Source organism: Eurosta solidaginis, chromosome 5 (assembly GCF_040869045.1).
Source record: "Eurosta solidaginis isolate ZX-2024a chromosome 5, ASM4086904v1, whole genome shotgun sequence".
Lineage (NCBI taxonomy): Eukaryota > Metazoa > Arthropoda > Insecta > Diptera > Tephritidae > Eurosta > Eurosta solidaginis.
This window is the reverse complement of record NC_090323.1, coordinates 185,646,448-185,665,446: the sequence shown is the minus strand read 5'-3', so window position 1 is coordinate 185,665,446 and position 18,999 is coordinate 185,646,448. Positions and strand designations below refer to the sequence as shown.

The following is an 18,999-nucleotide window of genomic DNA, read 5'->3' as shown; positions in this document are numbered from 1 at the left end:
CATCATCCTCATCACATTCGTCAACATAAATATAATGCTCTACCTTCCTTTTTTTCTCTTTTTCATCATCTTTAAATAAACTCTTCCTCCTCTTTTACTGTTCTCTTATTTGTTTGCGCTTGCTGTTCTGATTTGGTTTATGGTGACTTCATGTGTCTCTCTATAGGTTTGTGCTTATGCCAGTACCATTTCAACCACAAGATACCCAAGGCTTGTGCGTAGCTAACCTATTGCCGTTCGGTATGCAAAAATTGTCACGCATAAAAAAACAAATTTTGCATCTGTTTCACAAAATTCTTTGCTCAGTATATATATATATTTTTATGTAATTTTTATACTCAGTTGAGCAGATCTCACAGAGTATATTAACTTTGATTGGATAACGGTTGGTTGTACAGGTATAAAGGAATCGAGATAGATATAGACTTCCATATATCAAAATCATCAGTATCGAAAAAAAAATCGATTGAGCCATGTCCGTCCGTCCGTCCGTCTGTCCGTTAACACGATAACTTGAGTAAATTTTGAGGTATCTTGATGAAATTTGGTATGTAGGTTCCTGGGCACTCATCTCAGATCGCTATTTAAAATGAACGATATCGGACAATAACCACGCCCACTTTTTCGATATCTAAAATTTCGAAAAATCGACAAAGTGCGATAATACTTGGATGAAACTTGGTAGGTGAGTTTAACTTATGACGCAGAATAGAAAACTAGTAAAATTTTGGACAATGGGCGTGGCACCGCCCACTCATGATGAAATTTGGCAGGAACGTTACTCTTATTACTATATGTCTGCTTAATAAAAATTAGCAAAATCGGAGAACGACCACGCCCACTTTTTAAAAAAAAATATTTTTAAAATTCAAATTTTAAAAGAAAAGTTAATATCTTTACAGTATATAAGTAAATTATGTCAACATTCAATGGCGATATCTCGAAAAGGCGTCCACCTATAGAAATAAGACCCACCCCCTTTTAAAATACTCATTAACACCTTTCATTTAATACCCATATCGTACAAACAAATTCTAGAGTCACCCCTGGTCCACCTTTATGGCGATATCTCGAAAAGGCGTCCACCTATAGAACTGAGGCCAACGCCCTTTTAAAAAACTCATTAACACCTTTGTTTTCATACCCATATCGTACAAACAAATTCTAGAGTCACCCATGGTCCACCCTTAGGGCGATATCTCGAAAAGGCGTCCACCTATAGAACTAAGGTCCACGCACTTTTAAAATATTCATTAATACCTTTCATTTGATACCCATATCGTACAAACAACACATTCCAGGGTTACCCTAGGATCATTTTCCTACATGGTGATTTTCCCTTATTTTGTCTCCATAGCTCTCAACTGAGTATGTAATGTTCGGTTACACCCGAACTTAGCCTTCCTTACTTGTTTTAAATATTTTCACACACGTGTGGCTTCTTCGTGAAATTGTTACAATCGCAAAATGTTAAGGCTTAGCGAGAAAGAAAAAAGAAAGTACACATCTTTCAGTTTTTCGTTCTTTTTTTGTAATTGTACACCAAACTCATCGTAAAAAGAAAATAAGACTTTGTTACACAGCCACAAGCAAGTCATATCATCTTACCAACTTCAATGTGTCTTGCTAACATCATAATTTACTTTTTTCTTGGAAGTAGGCCTTCAAAAAACATTTCTGTGTGCCTGTAAAGATTTGGGCACATTTCAATATTTGTATACATGCCATATGGTGTACAAGGCACAAACAAAACATATAACACACATTTTTTGTCATAATGTTAGTTTTGAATGTTCGTTCTCCGAGTTACATAATTTAATACTGTCACGTCTGGCCTGATATTTTGTACTTTCTTTCATATGTATGGTTAAATTTAATTATTTTTAATTGTAACATTAATTTTATGTTTTATATATCTCAGTAGTCGACCGCATTGTGTCTGTGTCGACTTTAATCCAAATAAATTAAATTAAATTAAATATATGCCCAGTAAGAATTCTTAGCTTTCTAAGAGCTTGCATTGTCATATGGGGAACCTTAGAGGGCGGGTAGGCCATGAAAGTCACATGCGGAACAGTATAGGAATCGGACCTTCTGCTCTGATGTGTGAAACGAAGGTGTAATGAATTTTGGATAATTTTTGAAATTTATACACCTTCTGCTAAAGTTCTAATCGCTGAACTGTCGAATAAATAATTTCAATATTCAGTATTGCCAAATGGCTTTTATTTGAACTACTTTGGGAGTAGTACAATTATACTTCACTATCGCGTACTTCACAACTAATAGCGTGTCTAAATCAAACTGATTACTGATTCCTCAGCTTGCGCTGAGTCTGGTTGGTTGGTTGCTGTGCTGCCCGGCTATGGAGCCGGACCCAAGTACCGCTCTAGGCGCCATTTTTATGCACTTCCTCCTGGAGCCAATTACGTGTTGGATTGATGTACCCTGCATATAGTTTTACTCAAACCACTTGGTTAGATCAATAAACTTACTGATGTTCTTGATTCGGCAGTTTGACACCGCCCTTAAGTCCGGAAACACATAACTGCCTAGAGTTCGGGACCGAAAATTCGCAAGGGCTGTGCACTCCCAGAGAAAGTGAGTAACCGGTTCCTCGGCACCCTCCTGTCTACAGCTTCTACACCTCTCATTGTAGGGGATACCCATTCTATTAGCGTGTGTGCCAAACGGCCAGTGCCCTGTAATAGTGGCCGTGATTCTGTATATTTCTTTCCTAGACCTATTTAGTAGGTTAGCGGTTCTTTTCTGGTTGTAGTCTGGCGCTGCTTTTGCTCTCGGTTATCTCGTTCGCCAATTCTCCTAAGGTCTAGTTGTTTCACGAACCTGTATTCCAAAACAGCTACACGTCATGCTTCTTTACCAGCTATATACATGTATATTTGTAGTTTATGCTTTTCCTCTAGCCATATGCGTGAATATGTGTGAGTATCAACGTCTGCTCTTAGCTGATGACTACATATGTGTGTATCTGAGATATTCTTCGTCGCCTTCTATGTAAGTTGAACTGCTTACTGTTTTTGTTGTTGTGATTATTTACTAACAGCATAGTGATGCTAATATTCGCCGCAGTAATTTACCCCTTCTTTGTGAATTTTAGGCAAACCGTAAATTCTAGGTGGGTTTGCAGTTTTGCTTAAAAGTCGTTGTTTTTCTATTTCATTGATAACACCGTTATCAAGCATTTTTTGAACTAACGCATTGTTCTTCTCTTGTAATTTACTAGTAGGGTCTCGTTTTAACACTCTATATGTTGAAATGTTATTAACAATCGTTTGCATCTTTCTATCATATTCGGCTTTTTCCAACGCTACCGTTACATTACCCTTATCTGCATTTAGAATCAGTATATCTTTATTCTTTTTCAGAAATGTTTTTGTGGCGAGTACCGTTTTGTTTATAAATTTATCCCTAGCAGAAATTTTATTCCTATTAAGATGCTCGTGTATAAGTTTAGTAAAATTACTTCTTCCTATTTCTTGTTTTTCTTTGTCTTCAATAGTGCGTATAACATTCTCCCCGTCTGCTATAACAACGACTTTTAAGCAAAACTGCAAACCCACCTAGAATTTACGGTTTGCCTAAAATTCACAAAGAAGGGGCGCCACTTCGACCTATTTGTTCCTCTATTTGCTCACCGTCGTATGAATTATGCAAATATGTTGTTAACATATTGGAAAATATAACTAAATCGTCTAAATTTAATGTTAAAGATGCGATTGAATTCAAACGAAAAATAAATAATACCTATATCTATGATGATGAGATTCTAGTGTCTTTTGATGTAGTGTCCTTATTCCCGAGCATTCCAGTAGACTTGGCATTAAAGATAATATCCTCAAAATGGAATGAATTAAAAGACCATACAAAGTTAACGCAAGAGCTGTTTTTAAACATAGTTAAATTTTGCATAATGGAAAATCGTTACTTTAAATATAACGAAAAAATATATGAGCAACGGTCAGGAATGCCTATGGGATCACCAGCATCACCTGTCGTAGCAGATATAGTCATGGAGGAACTACTATCCAAATTCATGATGGAAACTGCCAACAAACCGCGCTTATTAACTAAGTACGTTGACGACTTGTTCGCGATTGTTAGGACACAAGATGTCGACAAGATGCTCAACGATCTTAACAACTTCAATAAATCAATTCAATTTACAATAGAAACGGAAAAAGATGGAGAGCTACCCTACTTAGACACTCTTATTATCAGAAAGAATAACAAATTGTTGATTGACTGGTATAAAAAGCCCACGGCATCTGGAAGACTTATTAATTTTAATTCAAAACATGACAAAAAAACAATTATAAACACCGCAAGCAATTTCATTAGAAGAGTTCTCTCGATAAGCGACACGATTTTTCACGGAAAGAATATTGACGAAATAAAAGTAACCTTGACAAAGAATGACTTCCCTATGACAACCATAAAGCAATTACTTCGAACATACTTTACCGAAAATAAGGAGAGAACCAACATAGCCAAAGGAGAGGGAAAAATATACAAATCAGTAGTTCATGTTCCAGGAATAACGGAAAGAATAAAATTTTCAAAGCTCTATGACAGAGATAAATATCAGATCGCGTCAACTTATAAACACACGCTAAGAAAACTCTACAGCAATACAAAGGATAGAATTCCCAAACAAGAGAAGTCTGATGTAGTTTACAGGATTCCGTGTAATGGTGACGGGTCCCACTTATGCAAAAAGGTATATGTGGGGACAACAAAAATGAAACTCAAGACAAGGATTTCCGCTCACAGGTCAAATGTGAAATTAAGAAGCAGTTTTTCGGACAATAAGACGGCATTGTCATTACATTGCAAAGATACCGGACATTATCCCGATTTCGATAATGTATCCATTTTACACGAGGAGAAAAATTACGGCAAAAGATATACTTTAGAAATGCTGCACATAACGAACACCCCTAATGACACGAAAATGAATTATAAAATAGACACTGATCAGCTGGCGCGCGTTTACCGCGACTTAGTTTTAAGACAACAACACTGTTCTAGTTAGAATTGCAGCTCAACACAACAAATGCAGTGGGATGACAAATATATATGTACATATGTACATTTGTGTGTTAATGCAAATGATTATGTCTTTTTGTTCGTCATCCTATGTATTGTTGTTTTTGTAGATTTTTGTTTATACTTACGGTGTTTTAAATTGTTTATATTTTCATATTTATTTGACTTCTACGCTTTCTTTTTTCGTACATCTTGTTAGTCGGTAAAACATATTCAATTGTGTAAGTGGTATTATGTTTAGGGTTTGGAAAATTGTTTACATGTTAACTAATTGTTGTTTTTGTCCACAGTTCCTGAGGATGATCTCAGAATGAGATCGAAATATCGACCAAATAAAATTGAAATATAAAAATTTAAACTGTGTTTCAATTTTTTAAACTGCCTCGAGCTCATTAAAATTTAATAAATAAATAATAACAGTATATTTTAAACATGGTGGAATAACCAGGTGAAGTAAGCCGTCAATTGTCTCGCTCTACATTGTTCTTTATTCTGTCATTCGACTATCTGAAAATTTTTCACCAATGTTGTCCCCGAAAAGTGTTGTTTTTTTTTTGCATTTTTCAGGAAATAAATGTGGTAGTTATAGTACTTTTTTCACATAAACTAGTAGGTGAATATCGAATTTTTATTCACGGCATTTCCAGCAAGGAGTTTCGCCTGTACAGCGCTACTGAAGACTTTCGAGAAATGTTTGTGTCATTCCTGCATCAAGAACACCAAAACTGTCTTATTACACCTTATTTATGTAAAAACTTCGCTAAAACATTGGATTTATAAATATAGTTACAAAAAATTTTAACTCACTGTTGTTGTTTTGCCCTAAAAATTAGACCACTAAGATAAGAGGAATGTTACAGTTATGGATTGTAATTTAGAATATTTGAAACCGGCTCGATCGGATCAGCATCTTCTGGTTCTAGGACGACTGCCGCGAGGCTAGTATATCCCCTGGCATATTTTAGTAATTAATAACTTGGTAACATTATAAATACATCATGAATTCAACTGCCAGGAGCTTTTGGGGGATCTTCTGATCAAGTTTGTATAACATGTTAGAAGGACATGGTTTAGTTTAGTAGTTTAGTTTTAATTCCGACTCTCAACGACAAATCAACAGAGCAGATGGCAATAGCAATGCATTTTTAGGGATGGAAACACATTTATAGGTATTATGGTCTCTCCCAATTAGGACTGTAAAGTTTCTCCCCGAACCCGAAACACCTCTCCCTTTTATGTCCGCTTTTTCGATGAAAGCTTCAACTTCAGTTGAAGTTGAGGTAAGTTTATTTTAGACGCATTATTGAATTTACCTGCTCATCACAGTTTAAGTTTTTTCATTTTATTCGATTCTTCACTCGCACTGGTCCTCTATATTCCCTTTTGTATTGGCGTTAGGTGACACTGATACGCTGAAAAAAAAACAGTTTCTGTAATGGCCTTCGTAGCAAGGTATTCATTTTTCTGCTCCTTTTTTTCAAAGCGGGTAAAAATTGTACCCTCTTTTCACGGTTGGAAATGCATCCCAGCCGTTTCAGATAGCGTTCATCTCTGTCTTTGTTTATTTACTTCACGTGGTGATTCCACAATGGTTTTAAATAAATTACTTTTGAATTGGCGTTTCATGAAATTTTTAAAAATATATTCGCTTCTGAGGTCAAGCCTTCAACAACATCAAAAATGAATACGAACAAAGAGCTGCGTACAAACAATTTTGTATATTTGGACGAATAATCCCAATGTTACTGACAAAGAGCTAGCAAAACTCAGAGTATCATCCTATGACACTGCCCGAAGAACGATTTTGCGCTTCAAGGAAGGTGGCTTACAGAAGAACAAGCCAAGAAGTGGAAGGTGGCTTAGAGAAGAATAAGCCAAGAAGTGGCCGCCCAAAGGGGTCAGCAGACGCCCAGTTGGGAAAAAATTTCCTATCCCTAACTAAACGAAACCGATCCATGTCAACGAGAGATGTTGCCAAAATAGCCAAAACCACACATATGCAAGTCACACGAATCAAGCAGAGAAAATGTTTTGAAACGAAGTGAAAAACAGCCGTCAGAAAGAATTTCCCTTGCACGTAAGCTCTATGAGTCCAAATTCGTGTGATTATGGTCGACCAAACGTACTTGAAAATGGACCTGAGAACACTTCCAGGTACCCAGTTCTACCATCCAAATAGAAAAGTTTGGCAGAAAGGTTCTGATTTGGCAAGCTATTTGAAAATGTGGGAAAATGGGAACCATCAACTCAGAAGAGTAGAATTAATCTCAAGTGGAGAGAAATTGGTATGCCCGATGTTAATAAGTCTCTGTATAAGCTTGAATCTTCATATCCTTTACCTAATACATTAGACTGGTTGAATTTTCGACCTCGTCATTATAGGTCAATTTCTAATTATAATTAGGAACTTTGTGGGGTCTTTGTATTGTAACGTATTCTGGGAAATTCCTGATAATTATACACCTTCTGCTAACGTTCAAATCGCTGAACTGTCGAATAAATAATTCCATTATTCAGTAGTATAAAATGGTATTTATTTAAACTACTTTGGGAGTAGTACTTCACAATTACAATTATGCTTCACTAATAGCGTCTTTAAATCAAATTGATTACTGATTCCTCAGCTTGCGCTGCTTTTATGCCTCGGTTACCTCTTCCGCCCATTTCTCTTAAGGTCTAGACGTTTCACGAACATGCCCTCTAGAACAGTTGTATCTCATGCTTGGCTATTTAGTTATATACATGTTGTTGTTGTTATAGCAGAGCTTCGCCTAATCCAATAGGTGCGACCGATCACAAATTGTCATCAATATCCTCTAACGGTAGTCCAAGGAAATGTGCTGTTTCAACAGGGGTTGACCATAATGAGAGTAGTATTAGAGGCGTTGGTTCCACATTACAATTGAAGAGCTGGTTGGTGTCATGTGGGGACACGTTACAAGCAGGACGGGGTTGATTGTTCATAGGTAAGAGTTTCTCGCTTCAGTATCCAGATCGAAGTTGAGCTAGAGTGACTCGCGTTTCCCTAGGGAGTGTACGTTCCTTTTCTGCAAGTTTTGGGTACAGGATTCACCGAGAAATTCACGGTATAGAGGTCTGATGCTTGTTTGTGGAGTTCGCTGAGGACCTGCTTCTATTTTTTGGCTTCTTACAGTTGTTCTCGGGTGCCGTATTTCCTCATAATGCTTAAGGTGATGACCCCCTAAGCCCCTGGGCGGTGTAGCCTCGTCAATCAGATGTCTGTTGGAATGCCCAGGTTTCTAGGTATTCAGCAGAAACTGTTTGGTTAGCATTTCATTTCTCTCCCTAATCGGTAGTATTCTCGCCTCATTGTGTAGTTGGTATTCTGGGGACATAAGCAGACAGCCCGCAGCGGTTCTGAGGGCAGTATTTTGGCAGGCCAGTATTTTCTTCCAGTGAATTAGGCTTGGCGACCATATCGGGCAAGATAGCCGGTAGCGTAGTGCCATTGACGTGGATGTTCAAAATGGTCGACATTTGGAACATCCATGTTGTAAATAAGGTCGCCGATGATTTAGTCGGTGATAATGTCAGGTTTCTGTCTCTACCCAATACTGTCCAAATACTATCCCATTTCCCAGCGTTTGAGTTTCCCTCTCTCTTCTCTCTTGTGGTTTCCCGTCCCTTTTTCTCCCCCCTTTTTGACCCCCGGATTATATAGTTTTTTCCCAAAAGAAGGCGTGACACTTACACTTTTCGAGAGTTGCATCAAGGAGGTATCCATTGAGTCTTTTACCTTCAACCAAGCCCTACTAAGATTTTAAAATATTTCTCATTTCAAATACCCCTTCTTCCCGCCACATTAGACACATTTTAAATTGCCATTTGTGCAACAAATTTCTAACCTCGTAATATTTATAATACAACATATGTACATATGTTTGTCTCTATATATGCGTATATACACACCCACCCATGTAAGGGTTAATACTCAGCTTAACTTCAAATTACCATGTCCCTTGAAAACTTACACTTTTACCCTTTATGCAAATTATTATTGCAATTTCATATCAAAAGCGCAATTGCACTCCTCCCTCCTCACACTCAACCGCTTTGCCATACACACAAATTTGAGGACATCCGTCAGTGCGCTCGGGGAATTCGTGTGAAAATTTTAATAATTTTGATTTCCCCTTCTAGGACTTGTTGGCGGGAGATCTAAATATATAAAAAATATAATCACTGTTGCGTGATGCCGCAAATTATGTGTGCGAATTTTGCATGAGAGGGCATTACAGGACTTGGTGTTGTTTCTTTAGTATTCATGTTTGATTGTATGTAATGAGTAAATTTGCTAAAAGTTTGTGGGGGGTTAGTCTTCATAAAGAAGTAGGTGTGTGGGCCGGGGTTATAATTTATGGCAAATTGCGCAAAATTCATGTTGGCCATGCCTGTCAGATGGGAGATAATTTTTAGATAACTTTTTCCTGTTTCTTAGTCAAAGGCGTAGCCAGACTTCGACTAAACGTGTGCAGATTTTTATAGGTCTAAGCATTTATTTTATCAATGATTGCTTTGCCTCATTCCTTTTGCGTGCTTTTTGATGTGTTAACATCTTTGCTCACAGTATGGGGGAATCCACTATGAATTCGTGAGTGTAGTCACTACACTGTGGCTTAATGTTGGAACAATGTACGTGGCAGAGTTGGTATTTGCAAAGTCAGAAAGGAAATCAAGACAAAGGAGGACAACAAAGCGAAAGGAAGTGAAGGGAAGGCAAGGAAAAAGAAAAGAAAGGTAAGGAAAGGAAAGGAGAGAAACGGAAAGAAGAGAGAAGGATGGGAAAGATAAGGAAATGAGATGCTTGTAAAAGCTTTGTTATTAGCGAGATAAGAAGGAGCTATCGATTGATTCTCGAAGCGTTATAACTTTGCTATAGATAACAAAGGTTATCAATGAGCTATCGATATCTTATCGACGGGTCGTCGGTTAGTTATGGAAAAGTTTTGAAGATATTACCAAAAAGTAATTGATTTTTTAACGGAGTATTTGCAAGCGAAAAGTTATAGATGTACTAGCAGACCCGGCAGACGTTGTTCTGCCCTAAATTTGGTATATCTGAATACATTTTAATAAGCTTTTTCCCTCTAAATCTGCCCTCGCCCCTCTACACTTTTCCAGTCCCATTCCGAGCCTCAGTCCCAGTCCCACTCCGAGTCTCAGTCTCAGTCCCAGTCCTAATCCCAGTCCCAGTCCGTCTCTGGTCTACTTCCCGGAAAAAAGCATCGTAAATACTAATATAGGCAAATTTATATACCAAATTTCAGGCAAACCGAATAGGACGTATGTAAATAGGTATGTGGGTATTAATTCATGACTTTATTTGGGATTCGCATGCATATTTATCAGCTTTGCCAGGTTGATGCGACTAAATCGAATATAACAATGAAAATTACTTAAAACATCTCATCAACAGTTTTCCTTTGATATCCATATTATATAAACATTGTCTCCGGGTATACGTGTCCACGTTTTCGCCTATATCTCGATACCCAAGACACCCAGCGGTATAAACAATTATCTGTAGTAAAGCACACATCAACAGCTTCAATTTGATACCCATAATGTAAAAACGCATCCTAGTGTTACCCTGATCCCAGTTTTGGCCTATATCTCGAGACCCCAGTCACCAATAGGTATTAAAACTACCCTGTATTAAAGCACTCATCAACAGCTTTCATTTGATATCCATATTGTATAAACACATTCTAGGGGTACCCGGGTCCACGTTTTGGCCTATATATCGAGACCCTAGTCACCAATAGGTATGAAAACTACCCTGTATTAAAGCACTCATCAACAGCTTTCATTTGATATCCAAATTGTATAAACATATACTAGGGGTGCCCGGGTCCACGTTTTGGCCTATATCTCGAGACCCTAGTCACCAATAGATATGAAAACTACCCTGTACTAAAGCACTCATCAACAGCTTTCATTTGATATCCATATTGTATAAACACATTCTAGGGGTACCAGGGTCCACGTTTTGGCCTATATCTCGAGACCCTAGTTACCAATAGGTATGAAAACTACCCTGCACTAAAGCCCCCATCAGCAGCTTTCATTTGATATCCATATTGTTTAAACACATTCTAGGGGTGCCCGGGTCCACGTTTTGGCCTATATCTCGAGACTCTAGTCACCTATATGTATGAAAACTACCCTGTACTAAAGCACTCATCAACAGCTTTCATTTGATATCCATATTGTATAAACACATTCTAGGGGTGCCCGGTTCCATGTTTTGGCCTATATCTCGAGACCCTAGTCACCCAGGGGTATGAAAAATACCCAGTGTCAAAGTACTCATAAACAGCTTCCATTTCATACCCATATTGTACAAACACTTCCTGAAGTTACCCGGGTCCATGTTTTGGCCTATATCTCGGCCTAGTCACCCGGTATCAAAGTACTCATTATATAAACCTTCCCCGTGGAAAAATACATATATATACCAATTTTCATAATAATCGGTCCAGTAGTTTTTGAGTTAATCGATGACATACATACAAAAATTCATTTTTATATATATAGATATATGGCTAAACCGATTTGGGATTTCAAAATCAACTAACTATCATCTCTCCTTCCTGCATCTTTGCTAAAAATTTCATGGCAATCTTTCTATCCGTTCTTGAGTTATGGAGTAACAATCAAAATTTACACTTCTTTTTATATATATAGATTTTCGGATAGATATCGATGTGTTAGCGAAATGCTGGCGATTATTTATCGAAATGTTATCAACGATTATCACTGAGCTATCGATATTTTATCGACGAGTTGTCGGTAAGTTATCGATAAGTTGTAGATATATTATCAAAGAGCAGTCGATTTGCTATCGGAAAGTTATGGATGTGTAGTCACATAGATATCGATGCGTTAGCGAAAAGATATCGATTGCTTATCGAAAAGTTACGGATATCTTATCAGAAGGCTATCAATATGCCATCGGAAAAACGATAAACTGAATACAAAATGCATGACACACCTGTAACCCGTCGATAACAAACCGATAATTCGCAATTGATGATAAGTTGATAATAAAACAATATCTTGTCGGTATCGGTTGTATCCTGAAATTATTTGTTATTTTGTTGAAATTGTTTGTTTCTGGCAAAGTTACCTCTGCTGTTGTTTAGCTTAAACCCAGGGGTGAACTTTGCGAGTATTTGGTACCTACGTATTTTTTGTAACATCTATTTATTATACCTTTCATGAAAATGAAATGGTATATTAATTTCGTCACGAAACCGAAAATTGTAAGTCCTTAAAGGAAAATAGATAGACCCACCATTAAGTATACCGAAATAATCAGGTTGAAGAGCTGAGTTGATTTTGCCATGTCCGTCTGTCCGTCTGTCCGTCTGTCTGTTTGTATGCAAACTAGTCCCTCAATTTTTGAGATATCTTGATAAAATTTGGTGAGCAGGTGTATTTGGGTGTCCGATTAGACATTTGTCGGAACCGACCGGATCGGACCACTATAGCATATATCCTCCATACAACCGATTTTTCAGAAAAAGAGGATTTTTGTAATATCTTACCCAATTTAACAGATTGAAGCTTCAAACTTCACCATATACTTTCGTATATTGCACATATTGTTGCCTGAAAAAATTTATGAGATCGGTCGTATATATAGTATATATCCCCCACAACCGATTGTTCAGATAAGGAACTTTTCGTAATTACTGCCCTATTTTAAGAGCTAGAGGCTTCAAATTTCAGCGAATGCTTACGTATATAGCATATATTGTTGTCTGAAAAAATCATAAAGATCGGTGGTATATATAGTATATATATGGTGGCATATATAGTATATATATATAGTATACATATATATATTTTCGCAAATTTTAGCCCCATTTTTACAGCTAGAAGCTTCAAATTTCACCGAATATTTACTTATATAGCATATATTGTTGTCTGAAAAAATCATAGAGATCGGTTGTATATATAGTATATATCTCATACAACCGATTGTTCAGATAAGAAACTTTTCGCAATTTCTACCCCATTTTAACAGCTATAAGCTTCAAATTTCACCGATTGGTTACGTATATAGCATATATTGTTCTCTGAAAAAATCATAGAGATCGGTTGTATATATAGTATATATCTCATACAACCGATTGTTCAGATAAGAAACTTTTCGCAATTTCTACCCCATTTTAACAGCTATAAGCTTCAAATTTCACTGATTGCTTACGTATATAGCATATATTGTTGTCTGAAAAAATCATAGAGATCGGTTGTATATATAGTATATATCTCATACAACCGATTGTTCAGATAAGAAACTTTTCGCAATTTCTACCCCATTTTAACAGCTAGAAGCTTCAAATTTCATCAACTGCTTACGTGTATAGCATATATTGATGTCTGAAAAAATCATTGAGATCGGTGCTATACATAGTATATATCTCATACAACCGATTGTTCAGATAAGAAACTTTGCGCAATTTCTGCCCCGTTTTAACAGTTAGAAGCTTCAAATTTCACAAAATGCTTTCGTATATAGCATATATTGTTGTCTGAAAAAATCATAGAGATCGGTGGTATATATATTATATACTTCATATAAACTGTCATATTGACCCCTTTTTACGGCTAGAAGCTTCAAGATTCATAAAATTTCATCAAATAGTTACGTTTACGTCATATATTTTTGAAATACGTGATTCGTAGCCATAGTTTTTACATGCAGACCACAAAAAACGTGAAGCTTTGCATCCTCACACAGATTACCTACCTATTTTTATACCTTTCATGAAAATGAAATGGTATATTAATTTCGTCACGAAACCGAAAATTGTAAGTCCTTAAAGGAAAATAGATAGACCCACCATTAAGTATACCGAAATAATCAGGTTGAAGAGCTGAGTTGATTTAGCCATGTCCGTCTGTCCGTCTGTCCGTCTGTCCGTCTGTCCGTCTGTCTGTTTGTATGCAAACTAGTCCCTCAATTTTTGAGATATCTTGATAAAATTTGGTGAGCGGGTGTATTTGGGTGTCCGATTAGACATTTGTCGGAACCGACCGGATCGGACCACTATAGCATATATCCTCCATACAACCGATTTTTCAGAAATAGAGGATTTTTGTAATATCTTACCCAATTTAACAGATTGAAGCTTCAAACTTCACCATATACTTTCGTATATTGCACGTATTGTTGCCTGAAAAAATTGATGAGATCGGTCGTATATATAGTATATATCCCATACAACCGATTGTTCAGATAAGGAACTTTTCGTAATTACTGCCCTATTTTCAGAGCTAGAGGCTTCAAATTTCAACGAATGCTTACGTATATAGCATATATTGTTGTCTGAAAAAATCATAAAGATCGGTGGTATATATAGTTTATATATGGTGGTATATATAGTATATATATATAGTATATATATATATATATTTTTGCAAATTTTAGCCCCATTTTAACAGCTAGAAGCTTCAAATTGCACAGAATACTTACGTATATAGCATATATTGTTGTCTGAAAAAATCATAGAGATCGGTTGTATATATAGTATATATCTCATACAACCGATTGTTCAGATAAGAAACTTTTCGCAATTTCTACCCCATTTTAACAGCTATAAGCTTCAAATTTCACCGATTGCTTACGTATATAGCATATATTGTTGTCTAAAAAAATCATAGAGATCGGTTGTATATGTAGTATATATCTCATACAACCGATTGTTCAGATAAGAAACTTTTCGCAATTTCTACCCCATTTTAACAGCTATAAGCTTCAAATTTCACCAATTGCTTACGTATATAGCATACATTGTTGCCTGAAAAAATTATAGAGATCGGTTGTATATATAGTATATATCTCATACAACCGATTGTTCAGATAAGAAACTTTTCGCAATTTCTACCCCATTTTAACAGCTATAAGCTTCAAATTTCACCGATTGCTTACGTATATAGTATGTATTGTTGTGTCAAAAAATCATAGAGATCGGTGATATATATAATATATATATGATGGTATATATAGTATATATATATATAGTATATATATTTTTTTTTGCGATTTTTGCCTCATTTTAACAGCTATAAGCTTCAAATTTCACCAAATGCTTACGTGTATAGCATATATTGATGTCTGAAAAAATCATTGAGATCGGTGGTATACATAGTATATATCTCATACAACCGATTGTTCAGATAAGAAACTTTGCGCAATTTCTGCCCCGTTTTAACAGCTAGAAGCTTCAAATTTCACAAAATGCTTACGTGTATAGCATATATTTATGTCTGAAAAAATCATAGAGATCGGTGGTATATATATTATATACTTCATATAAACTGTCATTTTTGCCCCTTTTTTACGGCTAGAAGCTTCAAAATTCATCAAATTTCATCAAATAGTTACGTTTACGTCATATATTTTTGAAAGACGTGATTCGTAGTCATAGTTTTTACATGCAGACCACAAAAAACGTGAAGCTTTGCATCCCCACACAGATTACCTACCTATTTTTATACCTTTCATGAAAATGAAATGGTATATTAATTTCGTCACGAAACCGAAAATTGTAAGTCCTTAAAGGAAAATAGATAGACCCACCATTAAGTATACCGAAATAATCAGGTTGAAGAGCTGAGTTGATTTAGCCATGTCCGTCTGTCCGTCTGTCCGTCTGTCCGTCTGTCCGTCTGTCTGTTTGTATGCAAACTAGTCCCTCAATTTTTGAGATATCTTGATAAAATTTAGTGAGCGGGTGTATTTGGGTGTCCGATTAGACATTTGTCGGAACCGACCGGATCGGACCACTATAGCATATATCCTCCATACAACCGATTTTTCAGAAATAGAGGATTTTTGTAATATCTTACCCAATTTAACAGATTGAAGCTTCAAACTTCACCATATACTTTCGTATATTGCACGTATTGTTGCCTGAAAAAATTGATGAGATCGGTCGTATATATAGTATATATCCCATACAACCGATTGTTCAGATAAGGAACTTTTCGTAATTACTGCCCTATTTTAAGAGCTAGAGGCTTCAAATTTCAACGAATGCTTACGTATATAGCATATATTGTTGTCTGAAAAAATCATAAAGATCGGTGGTATATATAGTTTATATATGGTGGTATATATAGTATATATATATAGTATATATATATATATATTTTTGCAAATTTTAGCCCCATTTTAACAGCTAGAAGCTTCAAATTTCACAGAATACTTACGTATATAGCATATATTGTTGTCTGAAAAAATCATAGAGATCGGTTGTATATATAGTATATATCTCATACAACCGATTGTTCAGATAAGAAACTTTTCGCAATTTCTACCCCATTTTAACAGCTATAAGCTTCAAATTTCACCGATTGCTTACGTATATAGCATATATTGTTGTCTAAAAAAATCATAGAGATCGGTTGTATATGTAGTATATATCTCATACAACCGATTGTTCAGATAAGAAACTTTTCGCAATTTCTACCCCATTTTAACAGCTATAAGCTTCAAATTTCACCAATTGCTTACGTATATAGCATACATTGTTGCCTGAAAAAATTATAGAGATCGGTTGTATATATAGTATATATCTCATACAACCGATTGTTCAGATAAGAAACTTTTCGCAATTTCTACCCCATTTTAACAGCTATAAGCTTCAAATTTCACCGATTGCTTACGTATATAGTATGTATTGTTGTGTCAAAAAATCATAGAGATCGGTGATATATATAATATATATATGATGGTATATATAGTATATATATATATAGTATATATATTTTTTTTTGCGATTTTTGCCTCATTTTAACAGCTATAAGCTTCAAATTTCACCAAATGCTTACGTGTATAGCATATATTGATGTCTGAAAAAATCATTGAGATCGGTGGTATACATAGTATATATCTCATACAACCGATTGTTCAGATAAGAAACTTTGCGCAATTTCTGCCCCGTTTTAACAGCTAGAAGCTTCAAATTTCACAAAATGCTTACGTGTATAGCATATATTTATGTCTGAAAAAATCATAGAGATCGGTGGTATATATATTATATACTTCATATAAACTGTCATTTTTGCCCCTTTTTTACGGCTAGAAGCTTCAAAATTCATCAAATTTCATCAAATAGTTACGTTTACGTCATATATTTTTGAAAGACGTGATTCGTAGTCATAGTTTTTACATGCAGACCACAAAAAACGTGAAGCTTTGCATCCCCACACAGATTACCTACCTATTTTTATACCTTTCATGAAAATGAAATGGTATATTAATTTCGTCACGAAACCGAAAATTGTAAGTCCTTAAAGGAAAATAGATAGACCCACCATTAAGTATACCGAAATAATCAGGTTGAAGAGCTGAGTTGATTTAGCCATGTCCGTCTGTCCGTCTGTCCGTCTGTCCGTCTGTCCGTCTGTCTGTTTGTATGCAAACTAGTCCCTCAATTTTTGAGATATCTTGATAAAATTTGGTGAGCAGGTGTATTTGGGTGTCCCATTAGACATTTGTCGGAACCGACCGGATCGGACCACTATAGCATATATCCTCCATACAACCGATTTTTCAGAAAAAGAGGATTTTTGTAATATCTTACCCAATTTAACAGATTGAAGCTTCAAACTTCACCATATACTTTCGTATATTGCACATATTGTTGCCTGAAAAAATTTATGAGATCGGTCGTATATATAGTATATATCCCCCACAACCGATTGTTCAGATAAGGAACTTTTCGTAATTACTGCCCTATTTTAAGAGCTAGAGGCTTCAAATTTCAGCGAATGCTTACGTATATAGCATATATTGTTGTCTGAAAAAATCATAAAGATCGGTGGTATATATAGTATATATATGGTGGCATATATAGTATATATATATAGTATACATATATATATTTTCGCAAATTTTAGCCCCATTTTTACAGCTAGAAGCTTCAAATTTCACCGAATATTTACTTATATAGCATATATTGTTGTCTGAAAAAATCATAGAGATCGGTTGTATATATAGTATATATCTCATACAACCGATTGTTCAGATAAGAAACTTTTCGCAATTTCTACCCCATTTTAACAGCTATAAGCTTCAAATTTCACCGATTGGTTACGTATATAGCATATATTGTTCTCTGAAAAAATCATAGAGATCGGTTGTATATATAGTATATATCTCATACAACCGATTGTTCAGATAAGAAACTTTTCGCAATTTCTACCCCATTTTAACAGCTAGAAGCTTCAAATTTCATCAACTGCTTACGTGTATAGCATATATTGATGTCTGAAAAAATCATTGAGATCGGTGCTATACATAGTATATATCTCATACAACCGATTGTTCAGATAAGAAACTTTTCGCAATTTCTGCCCCGTTTTAACAGCTAGAAGCTTCAAATTTCATCAACTGCTTACGTGTATAGCATATATTGATGTCTGAAAAAATCATTGAGATCGGTGCTATACATAGTATATATCTCATACAACCGATTGTTCAGATAAGAAACTTTGCGCAATTTCTGCCCCGTTTTAACAGTTAGAAGCTTCAAATTTCACAAAATGCTTTCGTATATAGCATATATTGTTGTCTGAAAAAATCATAGAGATCGGTGGTATATATATTATATACTTCATATAAACTGTCATATTGACCCCTTTTTTACGGCTAGAAGCTTCAAGATTCATAAAATTTCATCAAATAGTTACGTTTACGTCATATATTTTTGAAATACGTGATTCGTAGCCATAGTTTTTACATGCAGACCACAAAAAACGTGAAGCTTTGCATCCTCACACAGATTACCTACCTATTTTTTATTTTATATTTATCTTAAAAATCGTTTACATATGTTCAAATTTCACCAAATGCTTACGTGTATAGCATATATTGTTGTCTGACAAAATCAT

At 35.6% G+C, this 18,999-nt stretch overlaps 1 protein-coding gene across 1 annotated transcript; it reads left to right on the top strand.

Moving 5' to 3' along the window:
- Positions 1–3,570: 3,570 nt before the first annotated feature.
- LOC137253963 (uncharacterized) lies at positions 3,571–5,456 on the top strand. The gene is made up of 2 exons (XM_067791567.1): positions 3,571–5,291; positions 5,361–5,456. Exon 1 carries the CDS (start codon positions 3,935–3,937, stop codon positions 5,054–5,056), a length of 1,122 nt encoding a protein of 373 aa, XP_067647668.1. The 5' UTR covers positions 3,571–3,934; the 3' UTR covers positions 5,057–5,291; positions 5,361–5,456.
- The last annotated feature ends 13,543 nt before the right edge of the window (positions 5,457–18,999 follow it).

Coding starts and splice junctions, on each gene's coding strand:
- LOC137253963 (XM_067791567.1), top strand. CDS start 3,935: ATGGAAAATCGTTACTTTAAATATAACGAAAAAATATATGAGCAACGG.